The 22,960-nt window shown below is 37.0% G+C and overlaps 1 protein-coding gene across 1 annotated transcript in view; it reads left to right on the top strand.

Moving 5' to 3' along the window:
* The window catches only part of Exoc2 (exocyst complex component 2), a 185,990-nt gene that overhangs the window by 98,406 nt on the left and 64,624 nt on the right, over window positions 1-22,960 (top strand). Inside the window, exons 19-23 of the mRNA XM_013016607.1 lie at window positions 433-492; window positions 1,099-1,160; window positions 2,847-2,913; window positions 7,819-7,935; window positions 15,978-16,119. Of these exons, the coding sequence (XP_012872061.1) occupies window positions 433-492; window positions 1,099-1,160; window positions 2,847-2,913; window positions 7,819-7,935; window positions 15,978-16,119 (448 nt within the window). The remainder of the gene's footprint in view (window positions 1-432; window positions 493-1,098; window positions 1,161-2,846; window positions 2,914-7,818; window positions 7,936-15,977; window positions 16,120-22,960) is intronic.

The raw sequence follows: 22,960 nt of genomic DNA, 5'->3' as shown, positions 1-22,960 counted from the left end.
CCGCTTTTGGCCTTTTCTGCTTGTCCTACACATGTACTAGGTATTGCAAATAAGGGAAACCATGGGACCTATGTTTCCTTGGGCCTGGCTTACTTCACTTACTATAATTATTTAAGTAAGTCTGAGTCATTGTTGAACAAAGTTTTGTTCTGTTTTGTTTTCGTTTTTTGGTCTCTCATTGCATATCCATTTCACAAACAAGGTAGACTGAGGCAAGGTGACAGGCGTGTCCAGGAGTTGTGGACAGAGCACTAATGCAGGGACTTTGTGTTTATAGTGGTGATTGCCCTAGTGTTGTCAGTCACCACAGGTGCCCCTGTGGGTTTACTCTTTATAATAATGGGTCCATTAGTGCCTTATATCTAAGTTCAAAAGCAAAAGTTTTGTTTCCTTACCAAAGCTGAAAATTTTTAATAAAATTCTTCTTCATAGGTCTTTCAGCATCCCAAAACACAAGAGGAGGTTTGCCAACTGAGCATCAATATCATGCAGGTATTGTTTGGAAGCAGTGGTGCTCAGAGTTTGACGTCTTAGTCTGCCAACCAGTCCTATTGGTAATATATATGTAGCACATATCAAGTGTGGATTTAAAATCACAGTATATATGTTTCTGCTTGCTTTAGCAAAGTATGAATGTTCATTTATATTGTACTTCATTTTTTATTCTCCTAACACTTTGTACATATTCCCATTAGTTTTCAGCATGGGTAAAATGATAATTAATTGTTGATATTTAATCTAGAGCATAATGGTTCTTCATTGATAGCAGTGCTTTTTATGCACAGAAACCAAATCTAGCATGTTATTGAGTGAATAAAAGAAAAAAGGTTTTCTCCTAAAGTATATTAAGGAACTCAATAATTGATCAAACTATAACTGCTTTTAGTTTTTTTGTCAGGACTGTAGTATATGTTGATGGGATATATATACATATATATATATGGAATATACATATACATACACTTACTAGATACACATCCTTCTTGCTTCTTAAAGGGTATTTTGTTACCCTTTTAATGTATATAAAATAATTTTTAATGTCCAAATAGATTAATATCTGAAACTTTCTAATTCTGAGACTTACCATTTCTGACTTAGGTTTTTATATACTGTCTGGAACAATTGAGCACCAAGCCTGATGCAGACATAGATACTACACAGTAAGTAAAAATGAAAACTATGGCTGGAAGTGTAGCTCCACAGTAGAGTACTTGCCCAGTATGTCCAAGGCCCTAGGTTTGATACCCAGCCCCACCAATAAACAATCCCCAAATCTTGCCTATGCGGTGGCACAGGCCTATAGTGTCAGTACTCAGGGTGTGACTCAGGGTGCAAGGAAGTAGAAGGTGGGTTGGGGGTGATGCTGTGGGAGTTTGAGGCAGGAGAATTGTCCATTCCAGCCCAGCCCAGGTATATCCTATCTCAGAGACAGAGTGAGATCACTGATACCTTTAATGAATTTCCCTTAGCCTTACTAGAGCCATATTGGACACTGAACAAATATATAGTTTACTAAGTATCCAAAAGAATAAGACTTCTCAATAATAAAGTAGAAGATTTAATATACAGTTCCACTGAAAAAGAAATTTGCTCATTACCTGACTTATGAAGCAGTAACACCTCAGTACATCACCTTTAAATAACAATAAAAATATAAAATAATAACTATACAGCTCCTAGTTGAGTACTTTTCTACTTGTGGCACTAGGGAGTTGTACCAGTGCTCAAATATAAGCTAAGTGTTATGGTACATTCCTGTATTCTCAGTTACTTGAGAGGTATAGATATGAGAGGATCAAAGTGCCAGGCCAGCCCTGGCAAAAGCAAGACTATATTAAAAAGAAACTAAAGCAAAAATGAGTAAGAAGAATGGCTTAAGACCACTTACCCTACTACCATCCCCAAAATGAAATGAGTTAAAACTTCTGATAGATTTTTTAAAAAATTTAATTATTTGAAGCATTTTAAGTAATTCAGTAATTTTTTTTTTTTTACATTTTCCCCTTTGCTGATTTTTGTTGTTGTTGTTATTGTTGTTGGGTTTTTTTTGGTCGTGGGGCTGGAACTCTGGGCCTGGGCACTGTCCCTAAGCTCTTCAGCTCAAGGCGAGCGCTCTACCACTTGAGCCACAGTACCACTTCCGGTTTTCTAGTGGTTTATTGGAGAGAAGAGTCTCACAGACTTTCCTGCCCCGACTGGCTTTGAACTGTGATCCTCAGATCTTAGCTTCCTGAGTAGCTAGGATTACAGGTATGAGCCACTGTTGCCCGGCTTCCTCTTTTTTTTTTTTAAGTTTAATGATGATCCAAAAGAAAATTTTATATGGCCCAGGTTGAAAGGTACTACACAGTAGCTTCTTGGAGCTATTAATTACTATATATAAGAAAACATATAGAAGGCTATGTAATATTTTTTTTAAAAAGTGTGTGTGTGTGTGTGTGTGTGTGTGTGTGTGTGCGCGCGCACATTTGTATGTTTGTGTTGGTACAGTGATTTGAACGCAAAGCCTGTGCTCTCACTAGGCTTGCTTGCTCATGGCTGATGCTCTACCACCTGAGTTATGCTTCCAGTATGACATTATGGCATTTTGCTATCAAATTGGGGATGTAAGGTATTGAGGACTTTTCTGTCAAGGATAGTTTCAAACCTTGATCCTACAAGTCTTAGTTTCCTTAATAGCTAGGATTATAGGCATGAGTCACCAACACCTGGTTAAAATATTTTAACTTCAAATATATATGTGTGTGTGTGTGTGTGTGTGTGTGTGTGTGTGTGTGTATATATAATTTATTCATTTTAAGTTGTTGTTTTAATTGTAAATATTCTTTATTTGTTTCTATATTCAGTCTTTCTATGGATGTTTCTTCTCCTGATTTGTTTGGAAGTATCCATGAAGACTTCAGCTTGAATTCTGTAAGTGAGAAGTTAGAAAGTACAATCTTTCATTTTGAAATTAATAGCTACTTTATAAATCAGCCTAAATCACTTTTAGTACATTCTGAGCATCTTATCATAACTGTACTCTGAAATTCTGCTGTATAGCTTGAAGCTCTGCTAGGGCGTGTGAAAATTTTAGTAAAGCAAAATTTAGGCGAATGCCTCACCTGAGATTCTTCAGCTGGAGTTTTATTTTAAATGGACCCATGCATTCACCACTTCTGTGCAGAATCTTGAGTAAAAGATTGCCCTTGTGTTACCAGGAACTGGAAGTTGCCTTGATGAATGAGGGAGAAGGCAGGAACAAGGGTATTTTCTGAGTCTTTGTCTCTTTAGCCAGAGATCTGCTTTTCCTTTTTTAAGCAATATTGGGGATTGAACTCTGGGCCTTGCACTCATTAAGTAGGTCTTCTGTCATTTGGGCCATCCTCCAGCCTATCTTTATGATGGTTGTGTGTGTGCGTGCGCGTGCGCGTGCACGTGTGCGTGCACGTGTGCATGCGCATGCACACATGCACACTAGGACTGAGAACTGTCCCTTAGTTTTTTTGTGAAAGGCTGGTACCCTACCACTTCAGTCATGGCTCCACCAATGCCTTTTTGGTGGTTAATTTGAGATTAAAAAGTCTGATGGAATTTCCTACTTGGACTTGCTCTGAACTGTGATTCTCAGATCTCAGCCTCCTACATAGCTAAGAATTACAAGCATGAACCACTGGTACCCAGCTGCAATGGTGATTTTTGAGATAGGGTGTCACACATGCCCAAGCCAGCCTTTGCTGTGATCCTCCTACTGTGCTTTCCCTGTGTTGCTGAGGATGACAGGTATATATCACTTTGATCAACCATTGTGCTTCCCTTGAAGCTGGGATAACAGACGTGCATTCCCTTGCTCAGCCATTGGTTGAGGTGGAGTCTCATAAACTCTTATACATGTGCTGGCCTGAAGCTGCAGCAGTATTTCTTGTCTGTGGACAATGGACAGGGAGAAGAAATGTTCAACAGAAAAGGGATCTGTTCTTCCGTCAAATGTGGTTTGGGTTAAGGGAATGGGAAGGAGCTGGTTCCCACATGCTAAGCAGCACAGTGGGTGTCACATGCTTTCTAGCCTCCTCCTTGACCTGGGATCTCAAACTCTAGCTTGGGCACTCTGCTGTCAGTGAAAACAGTCAACCATGAAACCTCAGGGTCTGCCCTAGAAGATAGAAAGAATAGCTAAAATCAATATTGGAGGTAACAGTAGTTAAGAATAGAGGTAGAGTAGTTAATAGGTTACAAGTAGAAAACCTTGGTTTTTCTGCAAAGGAATAATCATAAAAATAAGGAATTCGGATGGACTGGCATTCCTAGGTTAGGGTTAAAGAGTATGAAGTAAAACATGCTGGCAGGTCAAAGGCCCAGAAGGGTCAGTGGCCATGAAAAACCATGAAAGTGTAATGGGCCAGGACGTAAGTGTATTTCTATGGCCAGCTTCTCCTATAGAAGCAGGAGCTAAGGAGCTTGGGCTGAGCTTAAGCCAACCCTTCTCTAAGCCTAGGACAAAGAAAGCTAAAGCAATTGAGTTGAAGGCCAGAGACTTAGAGCCATCTACTAGCTAGAGATAAGGAAAGTGAGAATGGGCTCCCATTTGTATAGCCTGTCCCTCAGTAAGCAAGCGTAAACAAACAGACCACAGTTCAGGTCATAGCTCTCTACTGTTCCAGAATAAGCATCCTTTCAGCAGCCACCCAGAATTTGCCATGACTGTCTGATTTCTCCCCATCACAAAATGCCTTAGTAGATCTTGGGATATTAAAGTCTCCCCAGGGTCTCTGGTATCCAGATATGATGAGGGTGAGGAGATTTAGTTAGTCAGGCCTGCGTGGCATGGGAAGAAAAAGAACCTCACTGTCCTCTTATATTCAGGAAGAGTAACACCAGACCTGCTTTTCTTCTGAAGTGCTACAGGATGTTGGCTATATCCTTACTGTCAAATACACTTCTCTATTCAAGTGCGACAGGACTTCTGATTAACAACTCCAGTTTAAAGATTGAATTGTGCTGCTTATTTGTTCTTTCCATGTTTATTTCAGCTGAGTGGTTAGATTTGAGGCAAAGAAATAACCTTCTAAGGGTAAGATCATTCAGTAGTGATCTGTTTTGGGAGAAGAACAACACATATTACTTTGGGAAAATTAAGAGAACTTACAGGACATAGCAGACATCAAAGGCTCACTGGGCTATATAAGGAGGTTTGACCTTTTTATTTATTTATTGCTATAAAGGTGTTGTACATCACCTTTATATTAATAGGGTTACAGTTGCATAAGTCAAGTAGTGAGTACATAGTTTTTTGGACAATGTCACCCCTCCCCTTGCTCTCTTTATTGTTACTAAGGTGATCTTCAGAAGGGTTTCTGTTACATAAATCAGATAAGTCAGATGGAGTACATATCCTTTTGGACAGTATCACCTTCCCTCACTCTCAGTTTTTCCCTCTTGTCCCCACCTGCAAATTCAAAATAGTATCTAGTGAGTATCACTGTTGCATTTGCTCACCAGGATTAAATCTTGAAGGGAAAAGTAATAAAGGATTAATTTGAAGCTAATCAAGAGTTTTGAGGAGTGTAGCATGTATAGGGTGGTTGATGAATTGTCCTGCTTACTGGAAATACCAGACCTGGGAACAAAAAGGTAAATACTGCTTCATCATGCCTTCTTTTCATTGTTTTTCCTACTGTTCATTCCCTAAATTAGGAAATGGGATATTTTGCACCTATTACTCCATCAGCTTGTTTCCTAGCCATAGATTAATTCAGGGCCAATAACAACCTTTCATTTACTTGAACATACAAATTTTTCTTTGTGGCAGTACTAGAGTTTGAATTCAGGGCCTTATGCTTGCTAGGCAGACTTTCTACCATGTGAACCTTGCCTCCAATCCTGGTTTTGTTGCTTATTTTCAGCATATTTTATCAGGAACTTTTTTGCCTGGGCTGGCCTCAAACTGATCATTCCACTCAACCTCTCAAGTAACATGAGTCACTAAGTCCTGGCTTGTTTAAGCTTTCTTTTCTTTCCTTCCCTCCTTCCCTCTTTTTCTCTTTTCCTCCTTCCTTTCTTTCCTTCTTTCCTTCCTTCCCTCTCTCTCTCCCTCTCTCCCCCTCTCTCTCCCCCTCTCTCTCCCCCACCCTCTCTCTCTCTTTCTTTCTTTTTCTTTCTCTCTCTCTCTCTCCTTCTCATGCTCTCTTTCTTCCTTCTTTATTTCTGATAATATTGTGCTTTTGTTCAGGCTATCTTATAACCTTGTTTCTCCTTTCTCTCCCTCTTGAATAGCTGGGAATGAAGGTTGTGGGACACAATGTGCAGCATGTATAATTCTTGACCTTTTACTCTGATTTGTTGATTGCTAAAAAGTGCACGACTAGTTTCCACCCTACTAGAAATAAAAATACTAACATTTTGAACAAAGATATAAAGATAGACAATAAAGTTAAAAAGTCTTTGGAAATTTTGCTGAACTAAGTAATTATTGGGAGATAGAAGATTTGCTTGATAAGTGACTTAATATACTTTTGTTTATATTTAGTCCACTTATTTCAATGGATAGGTACCTGTTTATTTCTACATTTTCTATCTAGGAGTACTCTATTATAAGTTATTTTGATTCTCTACAGCTAGAATGAGCCAAGGATGGGTGAGACCTTTTCCTGGAAAGAGGTTTTATCTTAGCTGTAGTCAGGGATCTTGACTGAAAGCCTTGGATAAATCAGCTGTTCCAGAGAACACCCTCAACTGTTGAGGACAGACCGGGGCTTCTGTGGGCCTTTCATGGAATCTTATTCACAGAAATATTTCTTACAAAAATAAAGGAATTTTGTTTTCACCAATATAAGGTCTTATAAAATTTTTTATAAGATGTTATTTTAGGTGGCTTGGACCCTGGAGGATGAAGCAGCAAGAAGAGATTGACACTTCATGTGAAAGAGTCCTTAGACCTCAGTGACTAATCATTGGAAAAGGCTGTTACTGAGTACAAAATAAATTATTACAGGCCTAAAGCTTCTAAAGGAACCCATCAAACAGATAATTTGTCAATATAATTCTTTGAAGTTTTGAAAAATTTATAACCTATGTTCTAACTTGTTCTATATATAATTAGTTTTTATAAAATGTCCACATGTATAGATAAAATACTAAAGGTAACATTTTACTTTTTGGTTTTTTTTTTTGAGATAGTGCTGGGGATTGACCCTATGGCCTGTTTCATGCTAGGCAAGTGCTTAGCACTGGGCTAACTACCAGCTGCTGATTGACTCTTCAGTGTATTATGTAATAATGAACAGTTAGTGGAATAATAGAATTGTATCATTTCTGCCTACGTTGAAGAAGCAGCCAATAATAGTAGAGCTTTCTTCCCCTACAGTATAACCCCTGTTTTTACTGTATTTGATTCCGGTGTCCTGCAGCTTGTATATACATTTTTATAATTTGGGGAGGGGAAGGGATATAACAAAATGCTTAAATAAGGATACAGGTTGACCCATTGTAACAATGAGAAGTACAAGATACTATGTTGAAAACGAACTTTACAATTTCGGGGTTCTGGGGGAGGGAGGAGTTGGGGAGGTAGAGAGGAAAGGGATGGTAGGGGAAAAACAAAGGAAGAGGCAACAGTGCTCGATAGTAAATGTACTCATTACCCTACTCATGTAACTGTAAACCCTCTGTACAGTATTTTTATAATAAAAATATATATGAAAAAAAGATTGGCAGAGCCTTGAATATTGATGTCAAAGGGCAAGTGCTTATAATTAAACCTAATATATTATCAGGTTTATCTGTTGTACTTACCATGTGTTACTATAAATACAGTTTCCTGAAGCTTTGTTTTGTTTCTAGGAACAGCGACTTTTGATAGTTCTGAGTAATTGCTGTTATCTAGAACGCCGCACCTTTTTAAATATAGTGGAACATTTTGAAAAGCACAACTTCCAGGGAATAGAAAAAATTACACAGGTAAGTATTATATGGACAAAGTGGTTGTTTTACTAATGTTGTTTTCTAGCTGTTTTCTCAGCATTCATTTCTTTTGCCTTCTTGTGCTTGCTTTACTCATGCCCATTTCCTTTCCTCCTGACCTATCCTGTATTAGATTGCTTTCTCTGTTCTTACCGAATTTTTAATTGAATACTCTGCTTTGCTCTGAAAAAAAGCTTTCTCAAGATGGAGCTGGTTATTCCCTAGCTAAGCTATTTAAAATTGAGGGAAGAAAAAACATCAAGCTTAAATATTGCTTTAACTCTGGGCCTGGGTGCTGTCCTTGAGCTCTTTAGCTCAAGGCAAGCACTCTACCACTTGAGCCACAATGCCACTTCCAGTTTTCTGGTGGTTAATTGGGGATAAGAGTCCCACAGACTTTTCCTGCCCGGGCTGGCTTTGAACCATGATCCTCAGATCTCAGCCTCCTGAGTAGCTAGGATTACAGGTGTGAGCCACTGGCTTAAATGTTTAAGAATCATTTATCCCTGAGTTGACTCATTACAGATTCTTTTAAGTGCAAACAGAATCAAACGTTCTGAGCCAGCAGACAGACCTCTTTCTGCTGTTCCACACCTTATCTCTCCTACTTCTCTTCCTCTCCATGCTGACAACAGGAATGCTTTTATTATACTTTTTAGATACATGAGCATGTGCACTTATGCACTTCTCCAGCATTTCACCTCACCCTCCACACTCCATATGCCCAGCTCACAGCAGCTACAGGATGGTTAGCATATGACAGGACATATATCTTCCCCACTCTCTTTGAGGCAAATTGAGTCCTTGTAGCATTAATGGAGTGGTTTATAATAATGTTTTTTCATTTATATATTTTGTCAAGTAAACAGAAAAGGAAAAAATGAAGTTATTAAAGGTTAGTTGGGCCCTGGCAAAAGTTTATCAGATTTCTGAGTAAAACTGTGCTCTAAGTACTTTTTAATGTCAGTACACTTTTCTCAGTCCAGAGAATCATATTAATCTTGTTAGTCATAAAGTTTACTCTGGTAGATTACATAGGTTTATAAATGATGATTCCAGTTCACAAACTAGAGTAGGATTTCTTGTTTCAAAGAATGAAAATGTCAGAGTGGGTGGCTCGGTCTTGTTTTCCTGCCTTTTTGTAAAGATTAATCATCCTGATGAGAAATGTTGTGACTTAAAATGTTAGGGCCAATGTCTAGTTTATTTTCAGAAAATTTGGTTGTTGAGAACTGTAGGATGTTGTCCAAGTTACTGTTTGTAAAAGTGGACACTTTTTTTATACAATGACAATAGTGACATGAATATATTCATTGAAGAAATTATGTCACTTAAAAATTATAAGATGATTAAAGATTGTATACAATAAAGTTTTATTTTCTCTAAGTTTTATGAAATAATAAATAGAAATGATCAGTTTATATCATTAAGAAAGAAAATTAAATTGACATTAAACAAGTTTTTTTGGTATCCTTTCCAGTCCTTTTCCAAATCATTTTTGAGAAACAAAAATAATTTGAAGGATATAGAGGTATGACTTAGAATAAATAGTGGACTTCTTTTGCCCATTGAGGAGCTGGATTTCTTAAAATTGACCATTGTCAGTATTTTGTTATTAGCCAGTTGTAGTTTAAATGAATAATCAGTAAATGATATTTAGATTTGTGCTGATCCTATTATGTGTCAATTTTATTCTCTTCATGGTGTCAAGTAAATAAAATAGTTCTTGCATTAAAGGAAAAATATTTCAACTGCTGTTACTTTTCATAATTCCATTTCCCAATGACAAATAGTTGTACAGGCATCTAAAAAAGAATCACAGCACACAGAGAGTCAGTATGCATACTTGCTCTAGCACATAGTCTCAGAAAGGTAGGATCCTGACATACTGGTGTCTTTTCACTGTCAGAATTTATTGACTAACAAAAAATTAGTAAGCTGCATCAATTTCCTTGGCATTAATATGCCAAATACTACCGAGATCATTTAATAACTTAAGCCATTCGCAATACAGATTCTTTTATTACAATCTTAATTCTTATATTAACTCAGAATATACAATATAGTTCATAATAATACACACACACACACACACACACACACACACACACACACACAAGAGTTAAAGCAGACTCAGGATTCAAAGGGCCTAGCCTAAGAGTAGAGAGCTATATAGATGCAAAGAAACTGTTCTGGTTGTCCTTGGAGATATGTAAACATCCCTGTTCAGAGCTGTCTTTGAACCATTGAAGCCCAGTGGTATCAAGATGTAGTTTAAATGCAGAGCTGATTTCAGGCAGAGTTAAGTTGAGGTGCAGAGCTCTGTTGCTTACTAGATCAGAGATAAATGGCAATATGAGAGAATCCTGTCAAATGGATTGAGCTAAGTGGATGTCCCAGACAGAGTCAGTTCAGTGCTATTTTAACTCTTACTCATAAATGGGATAGACTGATGATGTGTCAGTGTTTGCTGCCATGTCCCTGTGCTAGATGCCCCTCCTTTTGGATATTTCAGGTGATGGAGCTGACTAAATGACTATATCAGATGTGTCTGATAGGTCTGATAAATCTGACTTTCTGATATGCTTTGATATATTTGTTAATATAATTGATTATTGGGACAAATGAATAATTAGTTTGTGTCCCTTGGTATGCTAATAGATGGTAGTTGTATATTTGCATAAACAAGATATTAATGTCATCTGTTTTGGTCCTTATGCTCAAGGTTAGGTTAAAACTTATTACTTTACAAAATGGAGTAGATCAAAGCTAGGCACAGCCTGAAAGGTGCTGTTCTCCCGATCCTAGACTAGTGACCCAGAGCAAGCCTAACATACCCTCCTAAGATATTTTTCTTCATTTTGCTCTTCTTTTTTTTTTTAGATCCCCCTTCTGTTGGGATCTGGTGATTGACTTTCCTTCTTCCTTTCCTCTCTTTGTTTCTCCTTCCTTCCTCCTTAGCCTCTATTTTCTTTTGGATTAAACCCAGGGCCTCTTTAGTAAGCTGAACCTCTACCACCAAACCATACCATCAGCCTCCCTCATTTTGTCATATTGGTACTTCTGCCAGTAGAGATCTGAAAACACTTAGTTTTAAATTTTTCTTATATTCAAAATTAGAGTTGTATTAATCTTAGTATAGGAATTGTACCAAATCATGCTTTTTAGAAGATTATTGACATTTAATGATTATTAAATCATCATTAATGTTTAATTATTTGGTATATATATGTTATTTGATAGAAATATCCTGAAAAGAAAATGAAGATGATATTTTTAGCTCCATATTCTTCACAGTAAAGTTTGTTCAGAGAGTTTAAGCAATTGACCTGCAAGCAGAGCAGATCTTGACAGTCCTTAAATTTTAAGTTATTCTCATTTTAACTCTAGTCCAGCACAATAAAGAATAAGGATATACCATAAAATAAGAGTAGAGCTTGAAACTAGGGAATTATTATACACCGTTGGGCCTTTTGCTTAACATTGAATGGCTACTGGCCATTCATGAGGCCATCCTGCCCTGCCCCATGCCTGCAATGCCTCCAGGACCTTCCCCTTCCTGCTCTTGTATTGGGATCCTATATAGCACAAGCCCAGAACTTAGAGATATGTTTTCCACTCGTGCATTTATTTTCCTACTGATTAAAAAAAAATCCAACTATTAGCCAGCACCAGTGGCTCATGACTGTAATCCCAGGTACTTAGGAGGCTGATATCTGAGGATCACGGTTCAAAGCTAGCCTGAGCAGGAAAGTCTGTAAGATTCTTATCTCCAGTTAACCACCAAAAAGCTAGAAATTGCACTGTAGCTCAAAGTAGTATAGCACTAGCCTTGAGCACAAAAGCTCAGGGACAGAACTCGCACATATGTATGCGCATGCGCATGTGTGCACATGCACACATATACATATGAATTCACCTATTATTTTTAAAAAGGAAAATACTGAGAAATCCAAAAATAAAAATCAAGTCTAAGGCACCAAAGATAACCACTATTTCAGTAATAATCAATATTTTATATAGCCTATATATCCATATATTACAAAACTTCAAAACATTTTTCTGAATTCACTTTACACTGAATGTATTTTTCTGTTGAATGTTCTGTTGTGAATACTTTTCCAGTTTTATTAAATATTTTGAGAATAACAGTTTTATAAAATAGGGATTTGTAACATTGGTTAGTGTGGATATGCTATACTTTTTAACTTATCCTTTACTAGGAAACTTAAGGCCAGTTTCATTTTGTACTGTCCTTTTGTTGGTAAGAACCTAGATGATCTTTGATCTCAGGTCTAATTATTGCCTTGTGATAGTCATCTAAAAGTGGATTTGTAGCTCCAGAGACCCTTGACAAATGTCGGCACATTGCTTTTGGATAGACAATCTCACCACATTTTGCCATTTCCTATTAGAATTTTAATTTTGATAGGTAAAAGTACTTATTCATGTATTGTAATTTGCATGCTTTGCCCTTTTTAGATTATTAGCATTTTTCCTCTGTTTATTCACTTCTTATATTCTAGAAGAGCTAGTTTTGAATGTACTTAGTAAAAGAAATACAGAGTTTAAACTCTGAAATAGGCATACAAATTACAGTAGATATATAGAGATTGATATCTATTCTACATATAAATACATATGGGCTGTTATTTTATATATGTATGGGCTATTATTTCAACATGTCTTCCCATTCGTCAAAAAAAAACTATCTAATGTGGCTTTGATATTAAATAAGTCTGCCATTAAATCCATGTTTAAAGTTTTACTTAAGTCTCCATAAGTCTCTTTCAAATACAAGACAGGGGGAATATAGAGAAGGCACCTTGTATTTATCATATGTTCAGCAATCAATTTTAATGTGTCTTTTGTATGAACTATGTATACCGGATTTTATGTAATTGGTTATTTTTGGCTTAATTGAATAGATTTAAATTTCAAGTTTAAAGTCATTTGAATTAATAGATAAGAAACAGATCAGCTTTGTTTCCTTATGGCTCTGTTTTCTATATTTATATGTGTTTCATCCTCCATACAAATTAGCTGAATTTTGTTTAGAAGCTATTTTTACACAACAGTTAATATAGACCAATTCATCCAGTTGGAATTTAAAATCTTAGTCAGAAATTATCAGGAATTTGTCTGAGTTCGGTAATGTATCCATGCAATGTTAGTTGGGATGCAGCGATCCAAAAGATCTTGGTAAAAAGTTTAGTGGGACCTTATTTTATTCAAAAAGCTAGGTGTAGCAGTATAACCCCCTGCTTTCACTATATTTGATGTCAGTATAACTTGTGGAGGAGAGGGGGGAAAACAAGTCGTTTAAGGATACAGGTGGACCTGTTGCAACAATGAGAAGTACAAGTTGTCATGTCCAAAACGAGCTTTACAACGTCGGTGGGGGGGGGGAGGAAGGGAGGGGAAAGGTTGGGATTGGGGGGAGGGAAGGGGGAGGCTGGGAAGGGATGTGAAGGCTAAACAAAGGAGGAGGCTGCAATGCTTGGTAAGAAATGTATGCATTATCCTGCCCATGTAATTGTAACCCCTCTGTACAGTATGTTCACAAATAAAATAAAATTAAATTAAAAAAAAAGCTAGGTGTAGTTGACTGTCTTCTGGATCTCCTTCCATTTCTCTTGATTTGCTTTTTCTGTCTGAGTTCATGCTTTTTTTCATCATAAGACCATTGTAATGCTGTAGAAACCTACCATGTACATTGTTTTAGCTCTAAATACTTTGGCTTTCCAACTAATCCTACACAAAGTGTTCAGGAAACTGTCAGAAATAGATCTGATTGTGTAGAAGACTGAAACTTAAGCTCCCTAGGCTGGTGTTTGTATGGGGCTTTCATCTTAACCTCATGTCTTTAGCTTCTTGCATTCCAGAATGCCTCATTCAGTCCACTCATCTTTCCTTCTCATTTACTCATTCAGCAAGTATTCAGTTAGTACCAGCTAGCCATGCTGTTATATTGTGCCTAGTATGGTTCTGGCTGGACTCCTTACTTTATAAAGTCTTGATCACCTTCTAAAGCCATTCAAGATGCAGATACCCATGCATCCTAAAGCCTTCCATGGCCTTTCTTATTTGTCCTCCCACTTAAACATGGATCCTGTCTTCTTTTCTTCCTACCATGTTTTATTCCTGTCACTAGGTAGCACTTACTACTCTGCATTATGATGCATTTTGTCTCTTTTGTCTGTGTCTCCTTATTTCTCCCCATTTTCCTTATCTTTAATTATTTTTCATTATTGTGTCTGTTTTTTATCTCTAGATGCTTATTGTGGATTTGTTGGCATGTGAGGGAAAATGAGTAACTTAGCATGATATGATGTAATTTCAAACATCAGTGGAAGAGTTTTTTGACAACGAAGGTCTTCCCAGCACCCCTGAGATTGTCCTATGCGAGCTGAGTCTTACGCAGTCTATATCAAATATGTTAATTATCCTATTAGAAGACTACCTTCAACAAGTGTAGCCTAATCATTGTGGATGTACTTAACTGTAAAATGTTCACAGAAAATGAAATAATTCAAATTTGGAGTATAATAAGCTTAATAAGTTACCAAGTGAAACCCAAAGCAGGAGTTGGATAAGTCTGAAAAATGTTATCTGATGCTTTACAATTTTCTTCTGTTAAAAGTTCCACTTCTTACTTTCACAGTTTGTTAGTAATTAATTAAGGAAGATTTAGGGGTAAGGAAACAAGGATATGAAAGAATATGAGAATTGTACTTATAGATATATCTGTATCTATCTATCTATCTATCTATCTATCTATCTGTCTGTCTGTCTGTCTGTCTGTCTGTCTGTCTGTCTATCTATCTATCTATCTATCTGTCTGTCTGTCTGTCTGTCTGTCTGTCTGTCTGTCTGTCTATCTATCTATCTATCTATCTATCTGTCTACATTTGGGGGTATATAAGAAGGAAATGAAACTATGATTCAAAAGAAAATGATAAAGACAGGTAATAGGTTTCAGATATGATGGGAATGGATAAAAGGAAAGGGAAGAAACAAAACAAATGGAAAATGTTAAAATTTAAAAGATAAATTGCCTTTTTCTGATTTACAGAAGAGAAAACCATATAATAAGTATACTCAAGTACAATATTCAAAACACTTAACAAATACCTGAACATATATACCATCAACGATGTTCTTTTAAGTGGGGATTTAGTGAGTAAGTCTATTTCTGAGTCCAAAGAATTGCATTATTACTTTTATTAAAGAAGATGCTTGAGTTGTAATAAGGTAATATACCTGTTTCACCAGGACCCCCGCTCTTGATTCCTCTTTGTGTAATCTCTCTCAGCACCATCAGTGTATTCTCTCTCTTTCTCCCTCTCTCTCTCTCTCTCTGTTTCTCTCACCCCTTCTCCCTCTTTCTTCCTTTCCCCTTTTCCTCCCTTTTCATACCCTTTATACCCCTTATATCCCTTTAGAAGTATTTTTCTTCTTCCCTGACTGGACTGTTGATTTTCTTGGTCAGATGTTGTGTGACTCAAGCTATAATTGGGGAATCTGAGGTGAAGATCTCATGTTGGAGTCTCTTCTGGGCTATATAGTGAGAACTTATGTCAAAAGAAAAATTGTATTAACCACTTGTAATTTTCCTTCCCAGAATGGCTATAATGATATATTTAGGTTTATGGTTTAGAGATGAGAGAGAGAGAAAGAAGGATGAGAGGGAATTTACATTTGTCTGTCACTGTTTTCCTTAATTGTTTCTCACTCTGACTTCTTTAACATTAGATTAGAACCTTTTCCAAATACACTGAATGTTTGCATGCCCCAAATGATTTTGTTAAGGGAATGACATCTTGGATAACTACAGATTTCTTGGGGTTTTCCCCTTACTCCTGTAGATTCTGTCTGGTGATCTCAGGTTCCAGGGTTGCATGTGAGAAATTTTATGTCATATCCTTTCTCTCACGTAAGTATTCTTTAGATTTGAAAGCTTGAAAAACTTTCTTCTCCCCCACTTTTTTTTATTACTAGAATCTTTGGCAGCTAATATACTTTACTTGTGATTTTAGGTTAGCATGGCCTCCCTGAAAGAACTGGACCAAAGACTCTTTGAAAATTACATTGAACTAAAAGCAGATCCCATTGTTGGTTCCTTGGAACCTGGAATTTATGCAGGCTATTTTGACTGGAAAGACTGCCTGCCTCCAACAGGTAAGGATTTGAAGGCACTCTGTATGTGATCTTGTACATCTACTAAGGTAGAGAACCTTTGTTTTGCCAAGCACCATTTGAATATTTATAATACCATACAAAGTTATCAATACAGGCATACAGGCAGATGATCATAGACAGCCAACAAAATGTATATAAGAAGCCTATGTATTTGTCCATCGTGTACCAAATGATTTCACAGGTCTCATGACCCATGTTCTAGACATGGATCTGGACATCTAGACACTCTTGAGGGTTAGACATGTAGACAGGCTTTATTAACTAATATATGCTCAAAAGGCTATTCTTTATTTTCACATTTTTCTCATTCTTAACATCTTTGTAGCTTAAGCATTTTTTAATATTTAAAAGTTTTATATGTAATGAACATGAATGTAAATTATTGTTAGATACATAATAGTAGTAATAACAATAGTCATCACTATTTTTCACATGTCCAGAAACAGTAGCTTAAGCATATTTTTGATAGGTTGTAATTTAATATGTTTTTTTATTATTAATACTCAGTGGTTTAGTTACTGTTTTGGTTTTTGTACTTGCTAGACAGATACTTTGCTACTTCAGCCACATATCCACTCTATCTTGTTATTTTTGAGTCTTGCATTTTACTCAGGTTAGTCCATGATCATCTTATTTGTACTTCCTGCCTTAGCTGGGATGACAGATATTAACTACCACACATAGCTTTTTTTGTTGTTGTTGTGTATTGTGTATATGTAACACATTTTCTTAATTCATTTGTCCACTGATGGGTGCCTGGGTTGATGACATAGCTTGGCTGTGGTAAACAGTACTGCAATGGAAAATGGTTGTGCTGGTTTCTATAGTATGGCCTTGTTTGTGGTCTATTGGATAAATTCCCTGGTGTAGAATTGCTTCGTCTTTGGGAAGCTCTATGTTTATTCTTTTGAGGAAACTCCATACTGCTTTCCAGAGTGATTGAACAAGTTTACATTCTCATCAACAGTGTAATAAAGTTCCTTTTGTGTTGCATCTCCACCATCATCTGTTGTTGTTAGTTTTCTTGATAATACTATTCTAACTGGGGATAGGTGAAATCTCAATCCCAGTTTTATTTGCATTTCTTTTATAGCCAGACATGTTGAACATCTTTTCATGTATTTATTGGCCATTCTTCTTATTCTGAGAAGTCTCTCTTTAAGTCATTAGCCCATTTATTAATTGGGTTGTTGTTATTTTGGGGTGGGTTAATTTTTTGGGCTCTACGTATATTTTAGATATGAAACCCTTGTCTGACACATAGCTGGTAAAAAAACAAATCTTTAGCCTTCCTGTGGACTTTCTATAAGCTATTTCCTGTGCCGTGCAGACACTCTTCAATTTCATGCAATCCTATTTGTCCAATTTTTCTTTGATTTGTTGTGAGTCTGGATCTTTGTGTAGCAAGTTCTGACCCATGCCTAGGACCCCTAGTGTTGCTTCTATCCCTTCTTGTAATATTTTCATCACATCTGGCCTTATATTGAGGTCTTTGATCCATTCGTAATTGATTCTGGTACAGGGTGATATATAAGGGTCTAGCTTCAGTTTTCTGCATGTGTATAGCCAATTTTGCCAGCAACATTTGTTGAAGAAGCTGTCTTTCTTCCACCTGTGTTTTTGACTCCCTTATTAAAAAGGAGGTAGCTATAAGTGTGGGTTCATTTCTGGATCTTCTATCTTGTTCCGTTAGTCCTCAGGCCTGTTCCTGTGCCAGTACCAAGCTATTTTTATTACTGTGTCTTTGTAATAGAATTTGAAGTTTGGTATTGATATTTTTCCAACAATGTTCTTCCCGCTAAGGATTGCTTTTGCTGTTCAGGATATTTTATTCCATAAGAATTTATTGATTATTTTCTCTGTTTCATTGAAGAATGTTGTTGGGATTTTGATGGGGATTGCATTCAATTTGTAAATTGCTATAGGCATTGTTTACATTTTCATGATGCTAATTCTTCTAACCCAGGATCATAAAACGTTTTCCCATTTCCTTAAATCTGCATTAATTTTTTTCAGATTTTTAAACTTTTCATCACATTTGCTTTGTGGCATAAGATATGATCTATTTTGAAGACTGTTCCATGGGCTGCTGAGTATGTATATTCTGATGCTGTTGAGTAAAATATCCTGTAGGTGTCTAGTTAATCTAGTTGATCAATGCAGTTATTTAGGTCTGAGGGTTCTTTGCTCAGTTTTTGCATGGATGGTATATCCAAAGGAGACAGTGATGTCTTGATTTAGACAACAATCAATGAGTTTATTTCTATGTGTGTTTTTAGGTCAAGTAGTATTTGCTTGACGAAGTTGGGTGCTCTAGCATTGGTGCATAGATATTTAGACTTGTTATATCCTCCTGTAGGAGAATTACCTTATTAGTATGGAATATCCTTTTTTTCCTCTTATTAATAATTTTAATTTTTTACCTGTTTTTGATATGTTTTATCTGATATTAATGTTGCTACTCCAGCCTGTTTATGGGAGCCATTTCCTCGAAAGATTTTATTCCACCTTTTCACTTTAATAATGTGTTTGATATTATCAGAAAGATGTGTCTTTTGTAGACAACAGATGGATGGGTCTTGCTTTTTGATCCAACTAGTCATTCTGTATCTTTTATTTGGAGAGTTAAAGCTATTTATATTGAGAGTTAGGACTGAGAAGTGTCTGGTAACTCCTTCCATGATACTCACCTTCCTAAGGGCTGTGCCTCATTTATTCTCACTATATATTTATCTGGTTCTCTGGTAAGGAACATTTTCTCAGCCAGTATGGTTTTCTTGTTGACTTTCTGTATGTAGGATGTCTTTATGTATCTTCTGTAGTGCTGGTTTGGTACAGATAAATTGTTTGAATTTTTCTTTATTATGGAATGTTTTTATTTATCTTCAGTTATGAAGGAGAGTTTTGTTGGGTACAGTATTCTCTTGTAGTAGTTATTTGCTTTTAGTATTTGGAATACAACATGCCATAGTGTATTGCTTTCATGGTCTCAGCTGAGAAATCTGTAATTAATCTGACTGGTTGTCCTTTGTCCTTTTCAATCTGGCAGCTTTAAGGATCCTTTCCTTGGTCTCTATGCTGTGCAAGTTACAGTGTGGCAGTAGGATGTTCTGTTCTGATCTGTTCAATGTTCCAAATGTTTCTTGTATCTGAATGAGTCTATCTTTTTGATGTTTGGGAAGTCTTCTACTAGAATTCTGTGGAATGTTTTCTATCCCCTTAGTTGCCTGTTGCTTATCATTTCTGGATACCTATCAGCCACAGATTTGATTTTTGAATTAAGTTCTGAAGGAATTTTTTTGATGTTTTCTTTTTCTTAAATTTTTTTATTTTTGGGTCAGGTCATGGGGCCTGAACTCTGGACCTGGGCACTATCCCTCAGCTCTTCAGCTCAAGGCTAGTGCTCTACCACTTGAGCCACAGCACCACTTCCGGCTTTTTTCTTTTTTCTTATGTGGTACTGAGGAAACCCAGGGCCTCAGGCATGCAAGGCAAGCACTCTACCACTGAGCCACCTTCCCAGCCCCCTTTTTCTTAAATTTTATTGTATTGTAAAGATGCTGTATAGAGGGGTTATAGTTACATGAGTAAGGGAATGAGTACATTTCTTGTCGAGCATTGTTTCCCCCCCCCTTTTGTTGTTCTCCCACTATCCCTTCCTTCCCCCACCTCTCTCCCTCCCACAAAGTTATATAGTTCATTTTCTATATAGTGTCTTGTGGGTATCATGTTTCTTGGGATTGTTCTTGTTTTTTTGGATTTGTTCTGTATAGTTATTTCCTCTCCCTCTGTTACATCTGCTCTATCTTCTGGTCCTGAATCTGTCTTTTACATTGTCTGTTTTGCCACACAGACTCTCTATTTTTTATTTCTGTTGATATTATCATATCTAACAGCTTCTACCTCTTTATTAAAGTCTTTTTTTAGCGTTTCTAAGGACTTCTTTACATCACTGATTTGTTTCTTTGTGTTTTCCTTAATCTTCTTTAACTAGATGGCTGTTTTTTCATTGAACTCATTTGCCCTCTCTTCATTTAGCTTCTTGTTTATGTTCTTCATGAAATATTCTATTATTTTTTGATTAACATTGTCATGCTCAGGAATTGTTCTGTATACATTGTCAAATGTTTCATTAATTTATCAGCAATGTTTTAAATGCATCTTGTGAGTGTCTTGTAAGTCCCTCTTTTTCTGCTCTGTTGTATGGTTGTTTTCTGTGATGGATTTGCAAATTCCTGGTATTTCAGTGATATGTTCTATCCATTTGAAGACCTGTGATCTTTGTAATATGGCTCCCTGTGTTTTTGGTTGACTAGGTAGCTGGTGTTCTGATCCTTCATTAAGAGTTACTTATCTGGGTTCAGGACTTGTAGAAACTGTTGAGTGATGTAGAATTCTGTTGTGGTTTGGAGCAGTACTTTTAAAATTTGTCTATCAGCTGAACGTATTGAGGTTGTAAGATAAGGTTAGTATGGAGACAGGTAGTTTCTAGAAATACATATGAATGAGAGGGGCATAAGTTTAAAGGGGCATTTGTAGAGAAAAGAAGGGAGAGAGGACAGGGGAATGAGTGCAATGGAAGAGACAAATGAGATAGAAAAACCTGTAGTCTACACTGAAGATAGAAATAGAGTGGAGAGAAATTGCATCAAATACCCTGAGCCCTAATGCTGTCTACTCTAAAAAGCTGAAGTTAATTGCTGACATTCTCCTACTTAATTACAACTCTACTTTTGAACTGAAAAAAGCAATATAGAGAATAGGATATTGTATGTGTATGTAAAACAAGCAACACAACTACATATCTCAAACCCACAGATCAGTAAACACAGAACATTCAAATGGGAGATTCATGTTCTCTAAAAAAATTAAGAAAAGAAGAAAGAAAAAAAAAAGAGCTCTCTGCTTAGTAGATCAGAGATGTGATGCAGTTTCTATAGGATTGCTGTCTTTTTGTTCTCCTCAGTGAGCTGCAACCCTCCTGTAAGCCACAGTTGGGCAGCCAGAGGAAGTTTCTTAGTTTATGGTTGGGAATTGACTAACTGCTACTGCTACTGCAGCTATTCAGACTTTTGCCACCAGCATAGGCAGGTTTCAGGGATTTAACCATTTTTAGCAGTCTTTCCATTACAGGAGTGGTGTTGCTTTTCTAGGTACCTCCCTGGCTATGTGCAGTTCTAAAGGTCACTGCTGTCTACATGCTGGAGCTTTTAGGCCTACTAGGTATTGTAGATCCCTGGCACAGGGGTTGGGCTGTGTCCCAGTGCTCTTTCCTGGGTAGCCCTGGAAGGTGTGGGAAAGAGCTTGCTTCCTTGCCCTCTTCAAATATGCCCCCTTCTTGGGTGGGAGATCTGGTCTAGATACTCTGGGTCACCTTAGGAGCTTCTCCAGGGGAGGGTTCCCCAGTGGTATACTTAAGGTTCCCAGAGTTGGTGTTGAGCTGGACATCAGCATTCTTGTGAGACAACTCTGTATCTAGATGTGGTGGTCTCTTTTTTGCCTGTTGTGGATCGTTAGGTGTATCCCTATCCATGCTGGATGGGAAGTGACACAGCTGTGCAGCAGGGGGCACCTTGCTGCATCTTCTTTGTAGATTTTTGTCATTGTGTGCCTGTAGTATAAATTCTTCTTTGCTAGAATGTGTCTCTTATAGTTTTATTGGTGTGACTCCTTTGAGGTGAAATGTGTCCTGGGACCCTCAATCTCTTTTTGGTCAGAGACAACAAGGATGTTTCCCTGTTGCTGCTCCTCTGTAATCCCTTAAGTTCTATTAGCTTTTTTAAAAAACTGATATGCAGTCTCATTAACTTTTTTCCTTAAGTTGGCCAAGAGCCATAAACCCAATCTGCATATCTAGGATGACAGATATGGACTACTGTACCATCTATTGGTCTTTCAAAATTTTCTATCTGTGCTGTCCTGAAACTGTGATTCTCCTGATCTCTGCCTCCTCAGTAGCTCGGAATACAAACATTATCCAATGATACCCAGCACCTAGATGCTTAGCAAATTCTCTTTAATTGTAGGCAATCTTTAATTATAGGTTACAATCCTTGATCATTTTATTAATGCATACTTTTTATGATTTTCCTTTTTTGCATAGGTACAGTGGAATGATTTTGTGAAAATTCAGTGACATCAAAAAATTTATGCAAGGAATTTATCTGATTTTGTGTAAGATCTAATTTTTTTTTTTTTTTTGGTGCTGGTCCTGGGCCTTGACTCAAGGGTACTGTCCTTGAGGTGTATTGCCCAAGGCTATCACTCTGCTACTTGAACCACAAGTTCTACCTCTTTTGGGATAACCTGGAGATGATAGTGTCATGGACTTTCCTTTCTGGGCTGGCTTTGAACCACAATCCTTATATCTCAGCTTCCTGACACCCAATAGGTCCTAATTATTGATGCTTTGAAAATGGAGAGAAGGCTAATGAGTGGGAGTAAGATAATTATGGTAATTTAGCAAAGAAACTAGACCACAATAGGAGGATCAGTATAGTTCCAGTATTATCTTTGTGATACCAGTTCAGAATTGTTTAAGTTAACTTACAGATACATTTTATAGCTATTGCCATTTGAATCATGTAAACTTCTTAATAGATCTAATAGTTGTTACTTTTTCCAAAATAATGTGGAAATGAAAGTACCTGTTAATCTTTTTTTTTCTATGTCAATCTTTTTTTTTAAATTTTTTATTGTAAAGATACTATACAGAGGGTTACAGTTACATGAGTGAGGTAATGAGTACACTTCCTCTTGAACATTGTTAGCCCCTCCATTGTTTTCCCCCTACCATCCCCTCCCTCCCTCCCTTCCCCGA

This window comes from Dipodomys ordii, unplaced genomic scaffold (assembly GCF_000151885.1).
Source record: "Dipodomys ordii isolate 6190 unplaced genomic scaffold, Dord_2.0 Scaffold32, whole genome shotgun sequence".
NCBI lineage: Eukaryota > Metazoa > Chordata > Mammalia > Rodentia > Heteromyidae > Dipodomys > Dipodomys ordii.
Note: the sequence above shows the minus strand (reverse complement) of the source record. Positions and strands in the feature narration are given on the sequence as shown.